Source organism: Ursus arctos, unplaced genomic scaffold, assembly GCF_023065955.2.
Source record: "Ursus arctos isolate Adak ecotype North America unplaced genomic scaffold, UrsArc2.0 scaffold_16, whole genome shotgun sequence".
Taxonomy (NCBI): domain Eukaryota; kingdom Metazoa; phylum Chordata; class Mammalia; order Carnivora; family Ursidae; genus Ursus; species Ursus arctos.
In genome coordinates this window covers 164300-181009 of record NW_026622830.1, presented here as the reverse complement: position 1 = coordinate 181009, position 16710 = coordinate 164300, and the positions used below count along the sequence as shown (strand labels likewise).

General features: G+C 58.6%; 1 protein-coding gene across 1 annotated transcript in view; it reads left to right on the top strand.

Moving 5' to 3' along the window:
• The window catches only part of MYT1 (myelin transcription factor 1), a 48461-nt gene that overhangs the window by 21444 nt on the left and 10307 nt on the right, over positions 1 to 16710 (top strand). The window contains 9 exon segments of the mRNA XM_026502885.4: positions 376 to 510; positions 1026 to 1116; positions 2111 to 2224; positions 5427 to 5641; positions 6938 to 7062; positions 7724 to 7993; positions 10998 to 11152; positions 12142 to 12204; positions 12316 to 12384. Coding sequence (XP_026358670.4) covers positions 376 to 510; positions 1026 to 1116; positions 2111 to 2224; positions 5427 to 5641; positions 6938 to 7062; positions 7724 to 7993; positions 10998 to 11152; positions 12142 to 12204; positions 12316 to 12384 — 1237 coding nt within the window.

Genomic DNA, 16710 nt, shown 5'->3' with positions numbered 1-16710 from the left:
TCTTTCACCTCTCTGTGCAGAGGCTGGACCTCTAGGCATGGGGGCTCTTGGAGGCATGGCCCACACAAGGAGGCCAGCGAGACTCACACAATGTCAATGGAAGCAGGGATAGAGGGCGCCAGCTGCCACCTGGGTCCTTCTCTTTAAAATGCTGCATGTCCTGCTCTGTGGGACAGTTTTCCTTGAGGATGGCTGAGGTGGACCAGTTTCCCCAGAACTGTGCAGCCTCAGTCCTTCTTGGGCTCTTGGGCAGTCTGGCCGCTCTCCTCTGGACAGAGTGAATGAAGAACCGTGGCTGTCCCATCCTCCTCCCCGCTCTCCACCTGCCACACAGCTTTCTGGCTACTCTCTAACCGATGCGTCTTGTGTGTTTAGATCCCTCAAGAGCTGAGAAGCGTGAGATCAAGTGTCCGACACCAGGCTGTGACGGCACTGGCCACGTCACAGGGTTGTACCCTCACCACCGAAGCCTGTCGGGTTGCCCCCACAAGGACAGGATCCCCCCGGAGAGTGAGTAGCTGTGCGTGGCTCAGGCCATCTCTGCTGCTTAGATGACATTCCCATGGAGGAGGGGTCACCCAGGGCCCTGTCCCTTTGGATTGGCACTGTCCAGATGCCTAAACTTGAGTCCTACAAGGCTGGGGATGGGGAATGTGCCCAGTTACCTACCTTGAGACAGCAACCCGTGTCAGGGCCCCCAGGAGGCCTGCAAGGGAAGAGCCAGCCACCTGTGCTCCAAAGGGCACAAGGAGAGAGCCTGTCCTCACTTCTAGGCTGGAGGCAGTGATTGCGAACGTGAATTTCAAAGGCAAATCACAGAACAACCAGAGGGTTTGAGGCCAAGTTGATTTCTGCCCCAGGGAGGCAGGGGGCCAGAGTGGGAGGGAGAACGGCTTGACCAGGCTGAGGCTTGCGGGCCATCCTGGCTTGCTGCTCTAAGCTGCTGTCCTCCTACAAAGTTGCTGCAGGCTCCTACAGCTTCCTTGGCGGTGCTCACGGTGTCCCTCCCTCTGGTTCCCTTACAGTCTTGGCTATGCATGAGAACGTGTTGAAGTGCCCTACCCCTGGCTGCACAGGCCAAGGCCATGTGAATAGCAACCGCAACACGCACAGAAGGTACTTAGCTTGAGCCAGGTGTGGCGAGGGCCGTGGTGGGGTGGGCTGGGCCTCGTGTGTGTGCCCCGGCTTGGGACGGGTGCAAGGTCAGGGCAGGCCTCTCAGTGGGGCATCAGAAGGACGCTCAGAGGTGCGGTCCCTGTGCGGTGGGGGGTCTTGAGAGACCAGAGGACAGCTGGAGCGATGGGCACGTGCCCTTCAGAGAGGCCTCCTGCCCTTGGGAAAAGCCAGGTGCAGGCTGTGAGTCCTGCGACGTTTAGGAAGCCTTGGCATACCGGGCCTCCACCGGCCTGGACCAAGCTCTGGGCTAGACTGTGGGTGCCGTAGGCCAGGTAGACGCGAGACTCCCGGGAGGCACTCAGGGTTTGGCTGTCTGCCATCTTGCACAGCCAGAGGTGACCAGATCCCCCTCCCTTGCCTTGGGTAGCGTGGCTGGGATGGGATGTGTCCTTGCAAAGGCTGCTAGAGCTTTTGAGGCCACTTCACTGAGAAGAGGTTAAATTCCTGAGCGGGGTTGTGACTGTCACCTCGTCCGTAGCCGGTCAGTATAATTCTGACTGATGACGTTGCTCCCCTGATGTCTTAGATTGGGTCATTTCCTGGGAGGGAGCTGGGCCTCCAGGGTCCGCACCCAGGTTGTGTGGCCCCCGAGTTGGCTGATGAAACGTGAGCCAGAGACAGGTCCCAAGGGCCGCTATGGTCTGCAGTGAGGGGAGGGCAGGGAGGTGAGCGACAGGCCCGTTGCCCAGACCGGCCTAGGGGAGGTGCCTTTGCCCAAAGCTGTGAAGGTGTTGAGGACACACTTCATCTCTGTGTGTCATTGCTTAGAGTTTCCCCCAACAGAAACTGTGCAGCTGCTACCTGGAGGGCTCGGGGACAGAGTGAGAGACACAGCAGCCTTCCCTGGGCTCCGGGGGGTGCCTGCAGGGTTCCCGGCTTGGTAAGGCAGGGTCTGGAGGAGAGTGCTTAGCCGTCCTCTTTGCCTTTTCTCCAGTTTGTCTGGGTGTCCCATTGCTGCTGCTGAAAAATTAGCCAAATCTCACGAGAAGCAACAGCCGCAAACAGGAGACCCTTCCAAGAATAGCTCCAATTCAGATCGGATCCTCAGGTGAGCTAAGGGGGCACAGACTGAAGGGGACTGCCTCCCCAGATCCTGCAGGGTCTCCCAGTGTCAGACTGCATGTGCCCGTGTGCGTGTGTGTGCTGATGCCCCGAGTTGCCCTGGGGCCTCCAGGGGCGGAGCTGGAGGGTAGTTCCTGGGGCACGCAGGACAGACTCTGACATACGCTGCACTGACCAGCGTCTCGGCTGTGGCACAAACACCCGTGAGGCCGCCCTGCCTTGCTCTCCCCAAAGGCACCTGATCCTCACAGCTTGAGATTGCTCAGGGGTCTGTTTGTGGAGATGCTGGTCCTGTCTCGAGACAGCACACTACGCTAGCTGAGGGCCACGGCCGTCCAGAAGCACCAGAGCGGCTCCTTCCTGGCTGTCCTGCCTACGCCTCCCTCAACCCAAAGAGAGACCCTAAACTGAGGGAGAGGAGTGGGCGCACCTGGTGCCCTTTAGAGCATGGCCTGCTTGTGGCCCCAGAGGTTCTGAGGCAGCCGTCGGCACGCCGGTTTGTAGACGTATGTCAGAATTAAGGGGGTCCCGAAAGGCCATTTGAAATGCATCTGCTTGGCACTCCTGCCACCCATGTGACTCTGAAGCAGGGGCCACGATGAAGGCCAGAGTCTCAGGAACTTGCCTGAGGCTGCAGTTATCAGCTGGGGGAGCTGGAGCTGGCCCCGAGCCAGCCCGGCCTCGAAGTCTCGTTCCTGACCAGCCGGTGTCTCCTCCCCGGCTGCCCTGGCTCAGTGGATACTCTGCTTCCTGTCTCTCTGAGGGACTAGGACTCACAGAAGTCTTCCCCGTCCCCAGTTCTCCAGACCCGAGTTCCATGTGTGCCACTCAAAGGAGAATGTGGGAGGCTAGTGTTGTCGGGCGGTCACGAACACGGACCCTGGTCTGGAGGGAGGCCCACCTCCTTTCAGGGCCCACCCAACCCCCTGTCCCTTCCCTGGCGTGTGCCGGCCGAGGTCTCAAGCAGAGAACCTGGCCACCCACCGTGGCTTGCTCTGCGGGTTCCCTGTGAGGGGTCTCTGGGGGGGGGCAGAGCTGGGGCCTCACCCTCCAGCACTCCCATCCACACGTGCCTTCAGCGCTGCATGTCCAGTGGGCTCCCTCCACCTGCTGGCTGTTAGCGTGGTGGGGAGCTGAGGGGTCTCTGGGGGGGGCAGAGCTGGGGCCTCACCCTCCAGCACTCCCATCCACACGTGCCTTCAGCGCTGCATGTCCAGTGGGCTCCCTCCACCTGCTGGCTGTTAGCGTGGTGGGGAGCTGAGGGGTCTCTGGGGGGGGCAGAGCTGGGGCCTCACCCTCCAGCACTCCCATCCACACGTGCCTTCAGCGCTGCATGTCCAGTGGGCTCCCTCCACCTGCTGGCTGTTAGCGTGGTGGGGAGCTGAGGGGTCTCTGGGGGGGGCAGAGCTGGGGCCTCACCCTCCAGCACTCCCATCCACACGTGCCTTCAGCGCTGCATGTCCAGTGGGCTCCCTCCACCTGCTGGCTGTTAGCGTGGTGGGGAGCTGAGGGGTCTCTGGGGGGGGCAGAGCTGGGGCCTCACCCTCCAGCACTCCCATCCACACGTGCCTTCAGCGCTGCATGTCCAGTGGGCTCCCTCCACCTGCTGGCTGTTAGCGTGGTGGGGAGCTGCTCCTTACTGCCACCCTGTAACTGTCCCTTCCAGCTTCCCGTCGGTTACTAATCCAGTTCTGTTCCTGCCTTGATCCAAGTCACTGGTAAAATGTCAAACTAGCAGGCAGGTGAGGTCCTGTGAGCCCAGTTGTCGGGGGCAACACGGTGGCTGCGTTCCTGGGAATTTGGCCTCCATCTGTTTGCTGTGAAAGTGGACAACAGTGTTAACTTGTGGACTTCACACGTGTCCCGTGCGGCGTGAGCAAGACCGTGATATTTAGCCTCCCCAGGCCCTTGGTGAAGAGCCTCAAATGGTAGCTACTGGGGCCAGGATGCAGGGCCTTTGTGTTTAAGCTCTGCTCATTCGCTGTGGCCACGTTTCTGGGGGTCATAGCCTGGAGTGTGGGGCGAGTCTTTGCAAATCTCTGCTGGCGTCACAGACGCTAGGTCTGCCGCGGGGTGGAGCCCTGGAGCCCTGGCCAAGGAAGACAACGAAACAGGGCACCAACATCCAGTTCTTCTCTCCCCTGGGCGGTGCCTGAGCTCTCTCCAGGAACTTCTTCAGATGTGCCTGGCCCTCCAACCCTCCTTGGGGAAGGAGAGTGTGCCCGTGCTTGGGGGCATCTGCTTTTCCAAGGTCCAGGCTCAGAGCTGACTTCCTCATGCTTGCAGGGTCTTTCTGTCACTGGGCGCCTGTTCTTGCAGTACTCGGCCCCTTGGAGACCTTACCATCGACCCCTTCTTAATTCCAGACTGCAGTCCTTGCTTGGTTCAGAGTCAGGAGCAAAGAGAGCTGGGGTCCTCCCAGCCTCTCCTCCTCCTTCCCTTCTCTCTGAGCTGGCCAGCACAGAAGCCGTCCACACCTTGTGTGGGGGCCGTTGGCCCCTGGCTGGTCTTCGTGCCCTGGCTCCTGTGCTGTCTGGGCTGTCTATGCTACCTCTGGCGCATTGACGATGCTGAGCTCTTCCAAGGGCTTTGGTGACAGGGAATGAATGCCCGCAGTGGCCTTTTCATTCCTGCCCTCAACCTTTCAGCCCCTCTGGGGCTCTTCTCCACTGGCTTCAAGCAGAGAATAGTGGAGGGCTGAGCCCCTGGCCTGGAAGAGCTGAGTTGGGCCCTCCCTGAGCCTGTTCTCAGAAGCACCCCGTCCCCTCTGGATGCCCTGTCTCTGTCCTCACTGGGCAGCTGTGTCATTGCACCAGGACAATTCTGTTTGGGGGTGGCTGGCCACAGAGGGATGCTCCTGTAGGCTTGCCTGCCAAGGGCTCACACTGGTGGTGGTGGAGTTGTTTGAAACCTGCCCTCCTAAGTTCTGGGGGAACGTTTACAGCCCTCCCTCCTCCTCTGGTCTTCAAGGACACATTCCATTGTTTCTTCAAGGCTCCTCTTGCTTGCTCCATGCAGGCAGTTCTTCCTCATACAGAGCAGGCCCCAGGCACCCTTTAGTGGTGGGACATGGAGGAGGGTCTCTGTGCACACAGGGCTCTGAGCGGTTCCTGCGCAGGCTGTGGGATGGGGCTTGGGGTCCCTGGGCCCTGTCCTCATGGTTTCTGCACCTCTATCCTGCACCTCAGGCCTATGTGCTTCGTGAAACAGCTTGAAGTCCCTCCGTATGGAAGCTACCGGCCTAGTGTGGCCCCCGCCACACCCAGGGCCAACCTGGCCAAGGAGCTGGAGAAGTTCTCCAAGGTCACCTTTGACTACGCAAGTTTTGACGCTCAGGTTTTTGGCAAACGCATGCTTGCCCCAAAGATTCAGACCAGCGAAACCTCACCTAAAGCCTTTAAATGTAAGTTGGGGAGATCCACTCCTGGGAGGTGGAGGGTTTGAGAGACGGGGGAGGAGGGACCCCCTCGCCAGGAGCACGTAGGGAATCTCTCCCCCGGGAGTACCTGGCCGTCCAGTGTCGACCATGGCGGCTTTCCTAGAGTCTATATCTTGCTCATGGCCCTGCTGCCATGTTCACCATCAAGCTTGATGTATCTCTTCACTATCTGTGAAACAAAACCTAGGTCCTTTATGGTGTGCATGTCCAGAGGGCTAAGAATAACTTCCGTGATGTGGTCCACCCTGCGGGGGCTCAGACAACCACTAGGCTGAGCCTGGATACCTCACAGAAGCTATTTGTCTTCCTGCTTGTGGACTATCTTGCTGGATACAGTGTGTTGTGATATTAGCCCCAAGCTTTCTGGGTACTTGTACTAACAAAATGCATTCCTACAAACTTTTGAGGACAACCCTTCCTGTCTGTTTTGGTCACTGAATATACCAGTTTGTGGGTTGCAAGCCCGTTAACCCTGGAAACACATATGAAATGGAAAAGCACCCCATTGTGCTCATGAGATTGGAACTGGCGTGTCCCAGTGGGTGTTTGGCCCTCAAACGCAGCAGTGAGGAGTTTCCGTCCTGTTAATACTGAAAACGCTGAGGGATGACGTAGCTGCCAGCTACAGTGCGGACGTCTGTTCCACTTGCTCGGTGCCGTTATGCCTGGGTACCACCTAACGAGGAGCTCTTCGTAGATCTGGAAATTCACTGGTGATACCATGATGTCAGAAATGTCATAACTGAGGGTTAGTTTATGACTAAGTATAATTACTAGAAAAGATAACATTTTATGCCCTCATTGGTCATGTTTATTTGAATAGTAACATAACTTTATTAAGTTGTATTATGGGGACACCAAAAGTAGGCTTTCGAGATGTTGTGACAAAAATTTTCCCACTTGAATGACATTCCATCCACTCCTATTACAGACTTCTTTACTCTCTCAGCCAGCGCTCACCGGTAGACACGCATGTCCCTTTGATACATCAGATGCTGGAATGTCTTTGGAGGGTTTTGCTCTCTCTGCCCAAATTTTAAACGAGCCAGCAATGGCCTCCTGAATGCCCTATGAGAGGATGAGTAGGGGTGTGCTGTGGGCCCCGCGCACTCCCCGCCACCCCAAAGTTCCCCCGTGTCTGTGTGGCCACCTCCCGTTCCAGTCGTATATCAGCCTGGTGTTGTTCCCTTTTTGCAGCCAAACCTTTCCCAAAGGCCTCTCCCCCCAGGCACAGCCCCTGCACCTCATCCTCTTCTGTAGGCTTCGACTACGCGCACGACGCCGAGGCCGCGCACATGGCCGCCACAGCCATCCTGAACCTCTCCACGCGCTGCTGGGAGATGCCCGAGAACCTCAGCACGAAGCCACAGGACCTGCCCAGCAAGGTTGGCGTGTCCCCTCCAAGGAACCCCTCTGAGGCAGAGATGGGAGGGTGGGATTTACAGTCAGGACCCCATGCCCCCGCGGGAAATGTGCTCAGGGATACCCAGTGTCCACTTGATCATTATCATTCTTACCTGTTCTTCCTGCTGGTCATCGCTCCTGGTGACCAGAGAGGTAGGGTGAGTTCCCTTTGAGAGCTGTGTGTGCTGTGCCTAAGGAGGACTGAATGGCTGTGCACACGCGTATTCCTTCATGTTCTCCTAAGTCTGAAGGTCCGGTGTCCTCGTGTTCCGCTAAGTCTGAGGGTCAGGCACACACACGTTCCCCTGTGTTCCCCCGAGTCTGAGGGTCATTGCATACAACGTGTGACCTCATGCTCCCCAGAGTCTGAGGGTCAAGCACGTGTCCTTGTGTGAGCATGGTCAGTGTGTCTCAAGGTTTTGTGATGTTCGCAAGACCTGCGAGAGTGGAGGCTCCTCCACGTGAATTTCGGGAAGTGGCAAGTCAAGATTCTTGCTGCTCAGAGGTTCTCCTCTTGTCTGGGTCGGCTTCCTTCCAAGGGAAACACCGCCCTGGGCTTTCTGTAATGCTGATTTCGTGTCCCAGAAGGCACACACGGGAAGGGGTACGTCATTAGCACGGATTTTGCCTTCACACTTGCAGGCTGCGGACATTGAGGTGGATGAAAACGGAACCCTGGACTTAAGCATGCACAAACACCGCAAACGAGAAAGCGCTTTCCCCAGCAGCAGTAGCAGCAGCAGCAGCCCTGGCGTGAAGTCTCCCGAGGCCTCCCAGCGCCAGAGCAGCACCAGCGCCCCCAGCAGCTCCATGACCTCGCCCCAGTCCAGCCAGGCTTCCCGCCAGGATGAGTGGGATCGACCTCTGGACTATACCAAGCCCAGCCGCCAACGAGAGGAGGAACCCGAGGAGGTGGGTGCGGGGCCTGAGGGCTCGTGTAAAAAGTGCTGGCTTCTCCAGGAAGAGCTTCTAGGGTCCCGTCCCTGTCCACGCGGGGCCTTGCCGCCTCTAGGAAGCTAGGACCTGGCCTGCCCTCCTGGAGGGTTTTTCACCCTTGGGCCACGCTCTGGTCTTGTCCCACCCGAGAGAGAAGTCGTCTTCTCACTTCCTCGGACTCAGTGATCAACACCATTGTGGGCCCTTGGAAAGCATGGGGAGGAGGGGGTTTCTTTTGCATCCCATGGGAATATTTGGGAATGGCTCCAAATTCCTTGGTTTTGTGGCCTCCCCCCAACCTGCTGTCCAGATAGGGACACCCTGATTCTGGCAGCAGTCCCTCCTCATCGTCGGCAGGACACCCCAGCCACCTGGCTCCTTGGACAGAGGAGCCCCCGTGGTGGGCAGTGGCCTCAGTCGCAAGACCAGCACCACCTGCTAAAGAGCAACAAGCTAGGTGTCTCGGTTGGAACCGCAGTCTGGGGACGGGGAACATCCCTTTCTAACCATTCTACCCTCTTGAGAGTGGGACCGATCGAAGGCTCTTCCCCACAGAGGTGTGCGTCCCGAGTAGCAAAGCCCAGCAGTGAGGGTGGCATAGACTCCGGAGAGCCTCCGCACAGTGTGGGCAGGCCCGCCTTTCCCCTCCCTCTCCCTCCCCGTTGCTGCCAGCAGCCCCCCAACCTCAGAAGGGCAGGGGGGCTGGCCCCTGTGGAAGATTCCTTTCTGGGAAACTACCACCCTCCCCCAGCTCCCTCTGCACACCTCACATGTATCTCTACTGGGCCCAAGGCTCAGGTCACTTGGCACAGTCCTGTGGCTTTAACTTGGTGTTAGCCCCAGAAGGGAGGCACCTCTGAGACTGAGCCCTGAGTAGAAGGGGCTGGCCCGGGACACGCCCTCCTGGGACTGTGTGGATGGTTTTCTCCCTGGTCAGTTGGAGCCCAGTCTGAGGCCAGGTGGGGCCCTCCTATGGGGGGGGCCACCAGTACAGTTTGCTCTTACCTCGTTCCAGTCCTGCCCCCAGGCCTAAGCCCCCTTCCTGGTGACTGCAGCCCATCGCTTGGCCCCTCCCTGCCCCTTTCCATGACCCCCAGCTCAGGCTGACATCCCTGGCTGCCTTGCCCCTCCCCTCTCCCTTCACACATGCTCTGAGCACCCCAAGACTCATGTCATCTGTCTCAGAGGTCTTGAGGTCCTTGCCCACAGAAGCCTCCCCCCCACTCCACCCTACAGTCATTCTCCACCTCAGAGTCTCAGCTCACTCCCAGTTCCTTCCTCTCCTCCAGCTCCCTTCCAGGCTCAGGTGGGTCACCCCCAGAAATGTCTCCCTCATCTAGGCCTTCCTGGCCCCTCTACCATGGCCCTGGACTCCTGACTCAGACTCTCCAGCTCTGCCCAAGGCTCCTTGATCCATCCTGTGTAAGGCTGCACCCCACCCTCAGCCTCACCTCCCACCCCAGCCTCCGGCAGCAGCCAGGACAGTGTCCGTGGGCCTCTGGGATGCTTTCCCTGCTCTGGAACAGCCTCCTCCCTGTGCTTCTGGGAAGCTGCCATTTATCCTGAGGACTCAGCATAAGTCCAACTTGCTCAGGGGAACAAGCCGCTTCTGCCGTGCCGTGTGCCGTAATAGTGTCGGCCGTGGGAATCCAACACCCCTGACATTGACGAGGTTCACTGTCAGTTCTGGAGGGCCTCCACTGCGCCCACTGTCAGTTCTGGAGGGCCTCCACTGCGCCCACTGTCAGTTCTGGAGGGCCTCCACTGCGCCCACTGTCAGTTCTGGAGGGCCTCCACTGCGCCCACTGTCAGTTCTGGAGGGCCTCCACTGCGCCCACTGTCAGTTCTGGAGGGCCTCCACTGCGCCCACTGTCAGTTCTGGAGGGCCTCCACTGCGCCCACTGTCAGTTCTGGAGGGCCTCCACTGCGCCCACTGTCAGTTCTGGAGGGCCTCCACTGCGCCCACTGTCAGTTCTGGAGGGCCTCCACTGCGCCCACTGTCAGTTCTGGAGGGCCTCCACTGCGCCCACTGTCAGTTCTGGAGGGCCTCGACTGCGCCCACTGTCAGTTCTGGAGGGCCTCCACTGCGCCCACTCTCAGTTCTGGAGAGCCCCCACTGCGCCCACTCTCAGTTCTGGAGAGCCTCCACTGCGCCCACTGTCAGTTCTGGAGGGCCTCCACTGTGCTCACTGTCAGTTCTGGAGAGCCTCCACTGCACTGGGCTCTGCACTCTGGATCCCCAGAAATCCTGTAAGCAGGTGCTGTTATCACATTTGAAAGTGTACCATCTGGGCCACGAGAGCTCGAACACCTTGCCTGAGACACATACACGCCAACACTGGGATCTGGACCACGAACTAGCACAGACCCACTTGCAGGGTGTTGACCTTCTCTACTTTTGTCCTTGTTCAGCCTGTGTCCTCTGCTGGTTACTGATTCCCTCCAGACCTAGAACTCGAGCTGAGGAAGGGCCTCTGGGGTCGGGGCCTGGCCCTGGCTGGGGAGGCACAGGGGTCACAGGTCACATTCTGTATGCTATTGCTTGCATTGTGTCCTCATGGTCATAGTGTTTCAACAAACACTTGTCTGGTGCTACTGTCTGCGGAGCCCTGGGGAGCTGCACTGTGTGTAGTTTCTTGTGTCTAGAAGGGTGGCCTGGCCGCCGTTAGGCGGAGGGGACCACACGCCCGAGGCCGGGGGAGGGTGGTGCTGCTGGCCACACTGGGCAGCACCCAAGCCCCCTCATTCCTGGGGCAGCTGAGCATCTCTGGCCAAGGTGGGGGAGCACTCTGGCCCCTCAGGGATGCTGTCTTCTGTGTTTTTTAGGGAGGTAAGGCTTCCTCCCTCATCCAGAAGGCAGGAGACTCCAGAAAATGTCTCTGTGAACACTGTTCTGAAGGGTCCCTCTCCCTCAGCCCCAGGGTCGGGCGCCTGGCCCCCCGCCAGCCGGTTAAAATGTCTCCCTGCTGGTTTTTTGCAGTCAGAGCCAGCAGCCCATTCTTTTGCTTCTTCTGAAGCAGATGACCAGGAAGTGTCGGAAGAGAGTTTTGAGGAGCGGAAGTATCCCGGGGAAGTTACCCTGACCAACTTTAAGATGAAGTTTCTCTCCAAGGACATAAAGAAGGAGCTGCTCACGTAAGTCCCCACCTGGGCCAAGAGGCTCCCCGAGAACCTCCGTAGTCTGGAAGAAAGTGCGCCCTGGTCTGAGTCTCTGACGACTGCGTCTGCTCAGCCCCAGGCCTTGTCCCTGCCCCAGCTTAGCTCTGACCGTCCTCTTGGCCAGAGAGGTTGGACACCCTGCACGACGACCCTCTTGAGCCTGGCAATGGGTGACAGGTTTCCCGTCATGTCTGTGCTGCACTGGGATGTAACACAACCTTCAAAAGTGTAAAGCACGAAGAGCCCCTGTTCGGGCCCACAGAGCGGGCCGAGGGCTGAGGGAAGCTGACCCTCTCCTGAGTCACAGCCATCTGCCCAGGCCTGACGTGTACTCTGCTTTAGGACTCGGGGCCCTTGGCTCTGGCAGCCCAGCCAGCCCCTTTGAGCTGGTCATCACAGGGTTCAAGCAGAAACCGTTGCAGACTGGGGAAGCTGCTGGTAGATAGGAGTCACCCCATGGTTGGATGCCACCCCACAGCCTTCCGGTCAGCCCCCTTGAGAATTGCTTCTCCTACCGGACTGTGGGAGGCTGTAGCTGTCACCTGCACCGCCGGTGACCCAGCCCTCCCCTGTGCCCAGTTTGTCTCTGGGGTTCCTCTTCTCCTTGCTGTGAACCAAACCTGTAGCTGGCTCTTCCCGGGCTCTGGTCTGGCACCTTGTCCTCAGGGAGGGTCACGCTGCTTTAGGAAGGAGCTTCCTGCCTACGTGTTCACGGGTGCACACACGTGTGTGTGCAGAATCACCCTAGCTTCAGGCTGAGCTTGAATTTGGTTCCTTTTTCCTCCTTGAGTTAAGTTGTGTGGGAGAAGCTTGCAGTCTGAGGACCGAGGGTGGGGAGTCACCCCTTAGCCCGTGGGTGAGTCGAGACCAAGTGTCAGCTGGTGTCCCTGAGGAGGCTCCGCCCGGGGGCAGGCCTGGCAGGTGTGCCCTGCTCTCTGTTCTGACGCTCTTTTTCCTTTGTCCAGCTGCCCCACCCCTGGCTGTGACGGCAGCGGCCACATCACCGGGAACTATGCCTCTCACCGCAGGTTTGTCCCTGCTCGGGTCCAGCCTGGCCTGGGTGCTGTGTGGTGGGTCTTCCCCTCTCCTCCTCTGCTCCCCCTCTGGCTCACCCCAATGTCCCATCTCTTCTCTTTCAGCCTCTCTGGTTGCCCTCTTGCTGACAAGAGCCTCAGAAACCTCATGGCTGCCCATTCTGCTGACCTCAAGTATGTCTGCCCTCCTGGCCTCCTGTCTCTTGGGTGGCTCCCTTGCTCTGCTCTCTCCTTCCTTGAGGCTCCAGCCAAAGTCGGCCCTCTCCAGGGCTCCAGCCCCAGGGGAGCCCCTCCTAGCAGGATGGGGCAGAGAGACAGGCCATGGAGGGGCCGACTTGCTTGCCTGGGGCTCCTGCTGCTGCTGCCTGTGTCTCTCTGCTCTGAGTGCTGCTGTCTGCCTGTCCCTTGCTGCAGGCCCCTGTGCTGCCCTCGGCTCTGCCAGCTGCTCTGAGGACTGAGGGCTGGAGGGCCTTGAGGGGAGCAGGACCTGCCTCTGGCTCCTGATGGCCCATCCCATCCTCCCTTTCCTGAGGACGCAGTACGGGGTTGTCCGGGCCTTCTTCTTCACTGCCCTTGAGGTGTGGGAGAAGCCCAGAGCTGGCCTTGGCTTCTAAATCTTGCTGTGGCTCAGCGGGCTTCAGGCTGTGCGGCTCTCGCTAAGGATCTGGGTGCTGATGATGAAAGAGAAAACTCTTTGCCCTTCCCTTCTCCTACGACCCCTGCAGCTGCTTCTGTCTTGGCCCCTGGTGATCCTCCCAGATATGCCTCCCCATGCTCAACCCTTCTCTTTGCTGAGCACCCCCTCTTTCTGCTTCTCCTCCCTGTCCCTAACACACAGGCAGGCCAGGCCCTGTGGGCACCCACCAGCCTGCTTGACCGCCCTTCTCAAGTGCGATGCAAGCACCTAGAGGTTTCCCAGGTTCTCAGTGTCCTCTGGGGGCTGGAGTTGGGGACTGTTGTAGCCTTTGGCTTTTATGCATTCAGTTGAGCTGTGACATTGTAGCCACCATGACCCTGAGCCATGCAGTGCTGATCCTGGGCTCCCAGGCCGAGCAGAGGCTCAGGAAGGAGGTCCTACTCTTGTCCTCTCTGCTCACTCCCTCCTCAGGGGTGTTTGTCCCTCCCTTGGGCCTCCATACTGGGTGCCCCTGAATCTAGGCTCATTCCGTTCTGGGGCCAGTTAGGAGCCAGGGCCCTAGGGCCTCCAAGACGAGGAGCTGTTGCTGCCAAAGGATTCCAAGGGACCTGAGCTGATTTAGAAACAGGGCAGAAGGCTGTGGATCTCTAAGGGTGCCCCCCTCCTGCCAGCCTCCTCTTTGTCACCCTGGGGAGGCTGTTCAGGTCCCAGCAGCCAGAAGTGTGTCATTGCCCGTTGTGTTGTGGGCAACGTTCACCACCAGAGTCGTCCTTCTGCGAGTTAACAGCTTTCACGTAGACGTTTTCTGAGGCTCGGGTCATCATGGCACATTCACACACTCACTCATCCACTGGCCGTGTCCAGCCCCAGGTGTCTAGTGAAACCATCTGTCCTGTGAGCTCAGAACCCTCTTCCCATTCCTTCCTCTCTTCTCTTAACGTCTTTCCCATGTGCCTTTTTCCTATTTCCTTTTCCGATTCAACTTGCGTCTTACTATAATTAGTTTTCATGGTTTTCCAGTTTGAGGGCCTGAATGATTTTAGAGCTCTAGGACATTTCCTCCTGCAGAGCAGGTGCCCGAGGCCTGGTCTGGGTCTGGAAACATGGTCATCCGGGAGGGTTAGCGCTTGTCTACGACCAAGAGCCCGTGAGGAGCCTTAACCCAAACTTGTTTAGAAATCGCAGCGGAAGGTCTTCCTTGTGTGGAAACAAGTCACTCATCAGCTTTGGCAAGGTCTGGGAAGGTGCCCCAACTCCTCCCAAGCTCTTCTCTGGCTCCAGAGGTCTTTCTGTGGGAGTCAACTCTGTCCTCTCAGGCCACAGCAAGGGCTTGGGGTGGACGTGGGCAGCTTCCAGTGTGGTGCTGGTGTGATAGTTCTTCCCCCTCCTCCTGTCCAGTGTGTGTCTCGTAGCAGCTGCTCCTGACCCGCCTGTGGCTGTGAGGGGGGGAGGTGAGCTGTCCCCAGGGAGGAAAAGACACCTACATCACTGCCTTGCAAGCGGGGCTCCTTTGGTGGCCTCCCTATCGACAACTGGGTGCGGTGATGGTCTCTGATCACGTGTTTTCTGTGCTTTAATCGCATCCCAAGGGCGTTAGCTCTTCCCTACCAAGTGCCCAGTGTGGTCAGGGGCTGGGGACACCGCTGCCCCGGGCCACTCAGACCAGTCTGTGTGTGGACTTGCGGTGCAGGCGCCCTGCAAGGATGTGACGGGGGCTCTGACAGGGTGGGGTGGCCTCCCCACCGCAGGACAGGGATGAGGCTCCGAGGCGAGACCTGGTGTGTGCCATCAAGCTGCAGTGTGTCCCTTAGACACAGGATTCTTCCTCTTGCCCAGAGAACGCACTCAGAAGCAGATAGCGGGAGGGTTCCTGAAACTGACCCTGTGGGTCCTCAGGGGCACGAGAGTGGCTGACACAGCCAGCACCCGGCACGGACACCTGCTTCTTCAGCCGCACGAACATCACCCTCTGCAGGCCATGCCTTTTTGGGAAAAGCCATTGACTCGGGCTCGGCGAGGAGTGTAGGTGGCCCCCCTGCCTGGAGAAGGTGTGCCTCAGTGGGCCCCCTTCTGCTGGGGCCTGGCAGGGACCATCGCCATGTGCGTGGTCTCCCCTGCCAGCCTTACTCACAGATGCCATGGGGTCTGCACCGGAGTCTGGACCTGCACTTACGGGCATCGAGGCCTGGGGCTGCTGATGCCCTAACCACCACCTGCAGGACTGAGCCTGAGTTCTGTTTGCCTGAGGCTGAGAAGCAGTGGAGCTCCAGGCAGCCACCGAGCACCTGAAAACCCAGGAAGGAGAAGTGCCCTCCTCAGTCTCTGCACGTAGCCTTCCAGAGAGCAGGAACAGGGCTTCTGCTGCCGCGGGCCATGACACTGCTTGACAGGACACTCTGAGCGGAGGAGGGGGCGGCAGGGCATCAGTGGGGCCTTGGCCTCAGCAGAGAGTCGTGTGGGGGCATACCCGGACATGCCTGAAGGACTTGGTGCCCACAGCAAGGGGCCGACCCCAGCAGCTCGCATCCTGGGACCTCGGGTGAGGCAGAGACACCAAGTGTCCCAACAGGACCCTGTACCAGTTGGGGGTTTGTGTGAAAGGGGTGAAGCCCCCCTAGATGGAGGTGATGTGTGGTTTCTATTAAAATGCAAAAACCTCCACGCCCTAGACACGTGTGGGTTGGAATGCGACCACACATGACCAGAGTAGAAGCCATCATAACCTCACAGGGTTTGAGTTATCCCTAAATCCAGCAGGAGGGTGACTGGACTGGCTGACTTGCTGGCTGGCCAGGGAGGCATCCCATGTGTGGCCCACAGGACAGGGATGAAGCGGGTGCCTTGAGAGACAGAAGGGCTGGAGAAGCAGCTGGTGGGATGGGCACTGACCTCTCCAGGTTGCCATGCCAGCTTTGAGCTTCCTCGATGGGAACAGGCAGTGTTGTCCTGCTGAGTTCTAAGAGGTAGCTGAAGAGCGGCGGGGAGTCCTTTGGCTGCGCCGGCTTCCTCTGTCCTGCTCCAAACGCCAGATGTTGCATTTGCCGTGGGAAGAGGATGCTGAGGAAGGGCCGTGGGCACAGCACCGGGGCCTAAGTGCCTCAGAGAACTCTGTTGATTGAGAGGCAGAGACCTATGCTCTGTTTTAGTTGGTGTGAGTCCCCATAACCCTCTTGGGACCACTTTTATATTGAGAAACAGCCCCGGCTCCCACGGTTTCTTCTCTGTGTGAGGATGAAACCAGAACTGGCAGATGAATATTCTGAGATTCCAGATGCAAGCCCCAAGGTCCTGCCAGGGGCCACACCGTCGGAGCTGCGCCCTTCCACGGAACAAGGTACAAAGTGGCAGACCTGCTCCAGAGGTGGCTGGTGGACCCGCCTGCAGAATCAGGCGCACCTCCCCATTCTGGCACCAGCAGGAACCCACTCACTCTTCCGCTGTGGACATTCAGGGAAACATATTTTAAGAAAACCCATACTTGTGTATTAAAGTGTAATTTTCACCTTCTACGTGATATGTTTGTCAGACATTTTAGACGCATCAAGTTGGGCTTCTGTGTTTTGTGTTCCCCTCCTCACCCTTGGCCAGTGCCTGCCGCCCCTGACCAGCCGCTGGCTGTGTGAATTCTGCACTCACGGAGAGTTACACCTCTAGGGACCGGTGCTGTGGATGGCGTGTCATGGGCGCTCAGTAGACATCAGCTCATTTGCTCACGTGGGGGCAATCCTCCATGAAAACAACCCCTCTTCCTCCTAGTCATGTCAAGGAAGATGACCCATCTTAGGTGTTAGGGTTGCCTTTCTGAACGCTGTCTAAAGGCCCATATGTGTTCTGGAACCTTCTAGTCCAGCCTAGAACCCCAT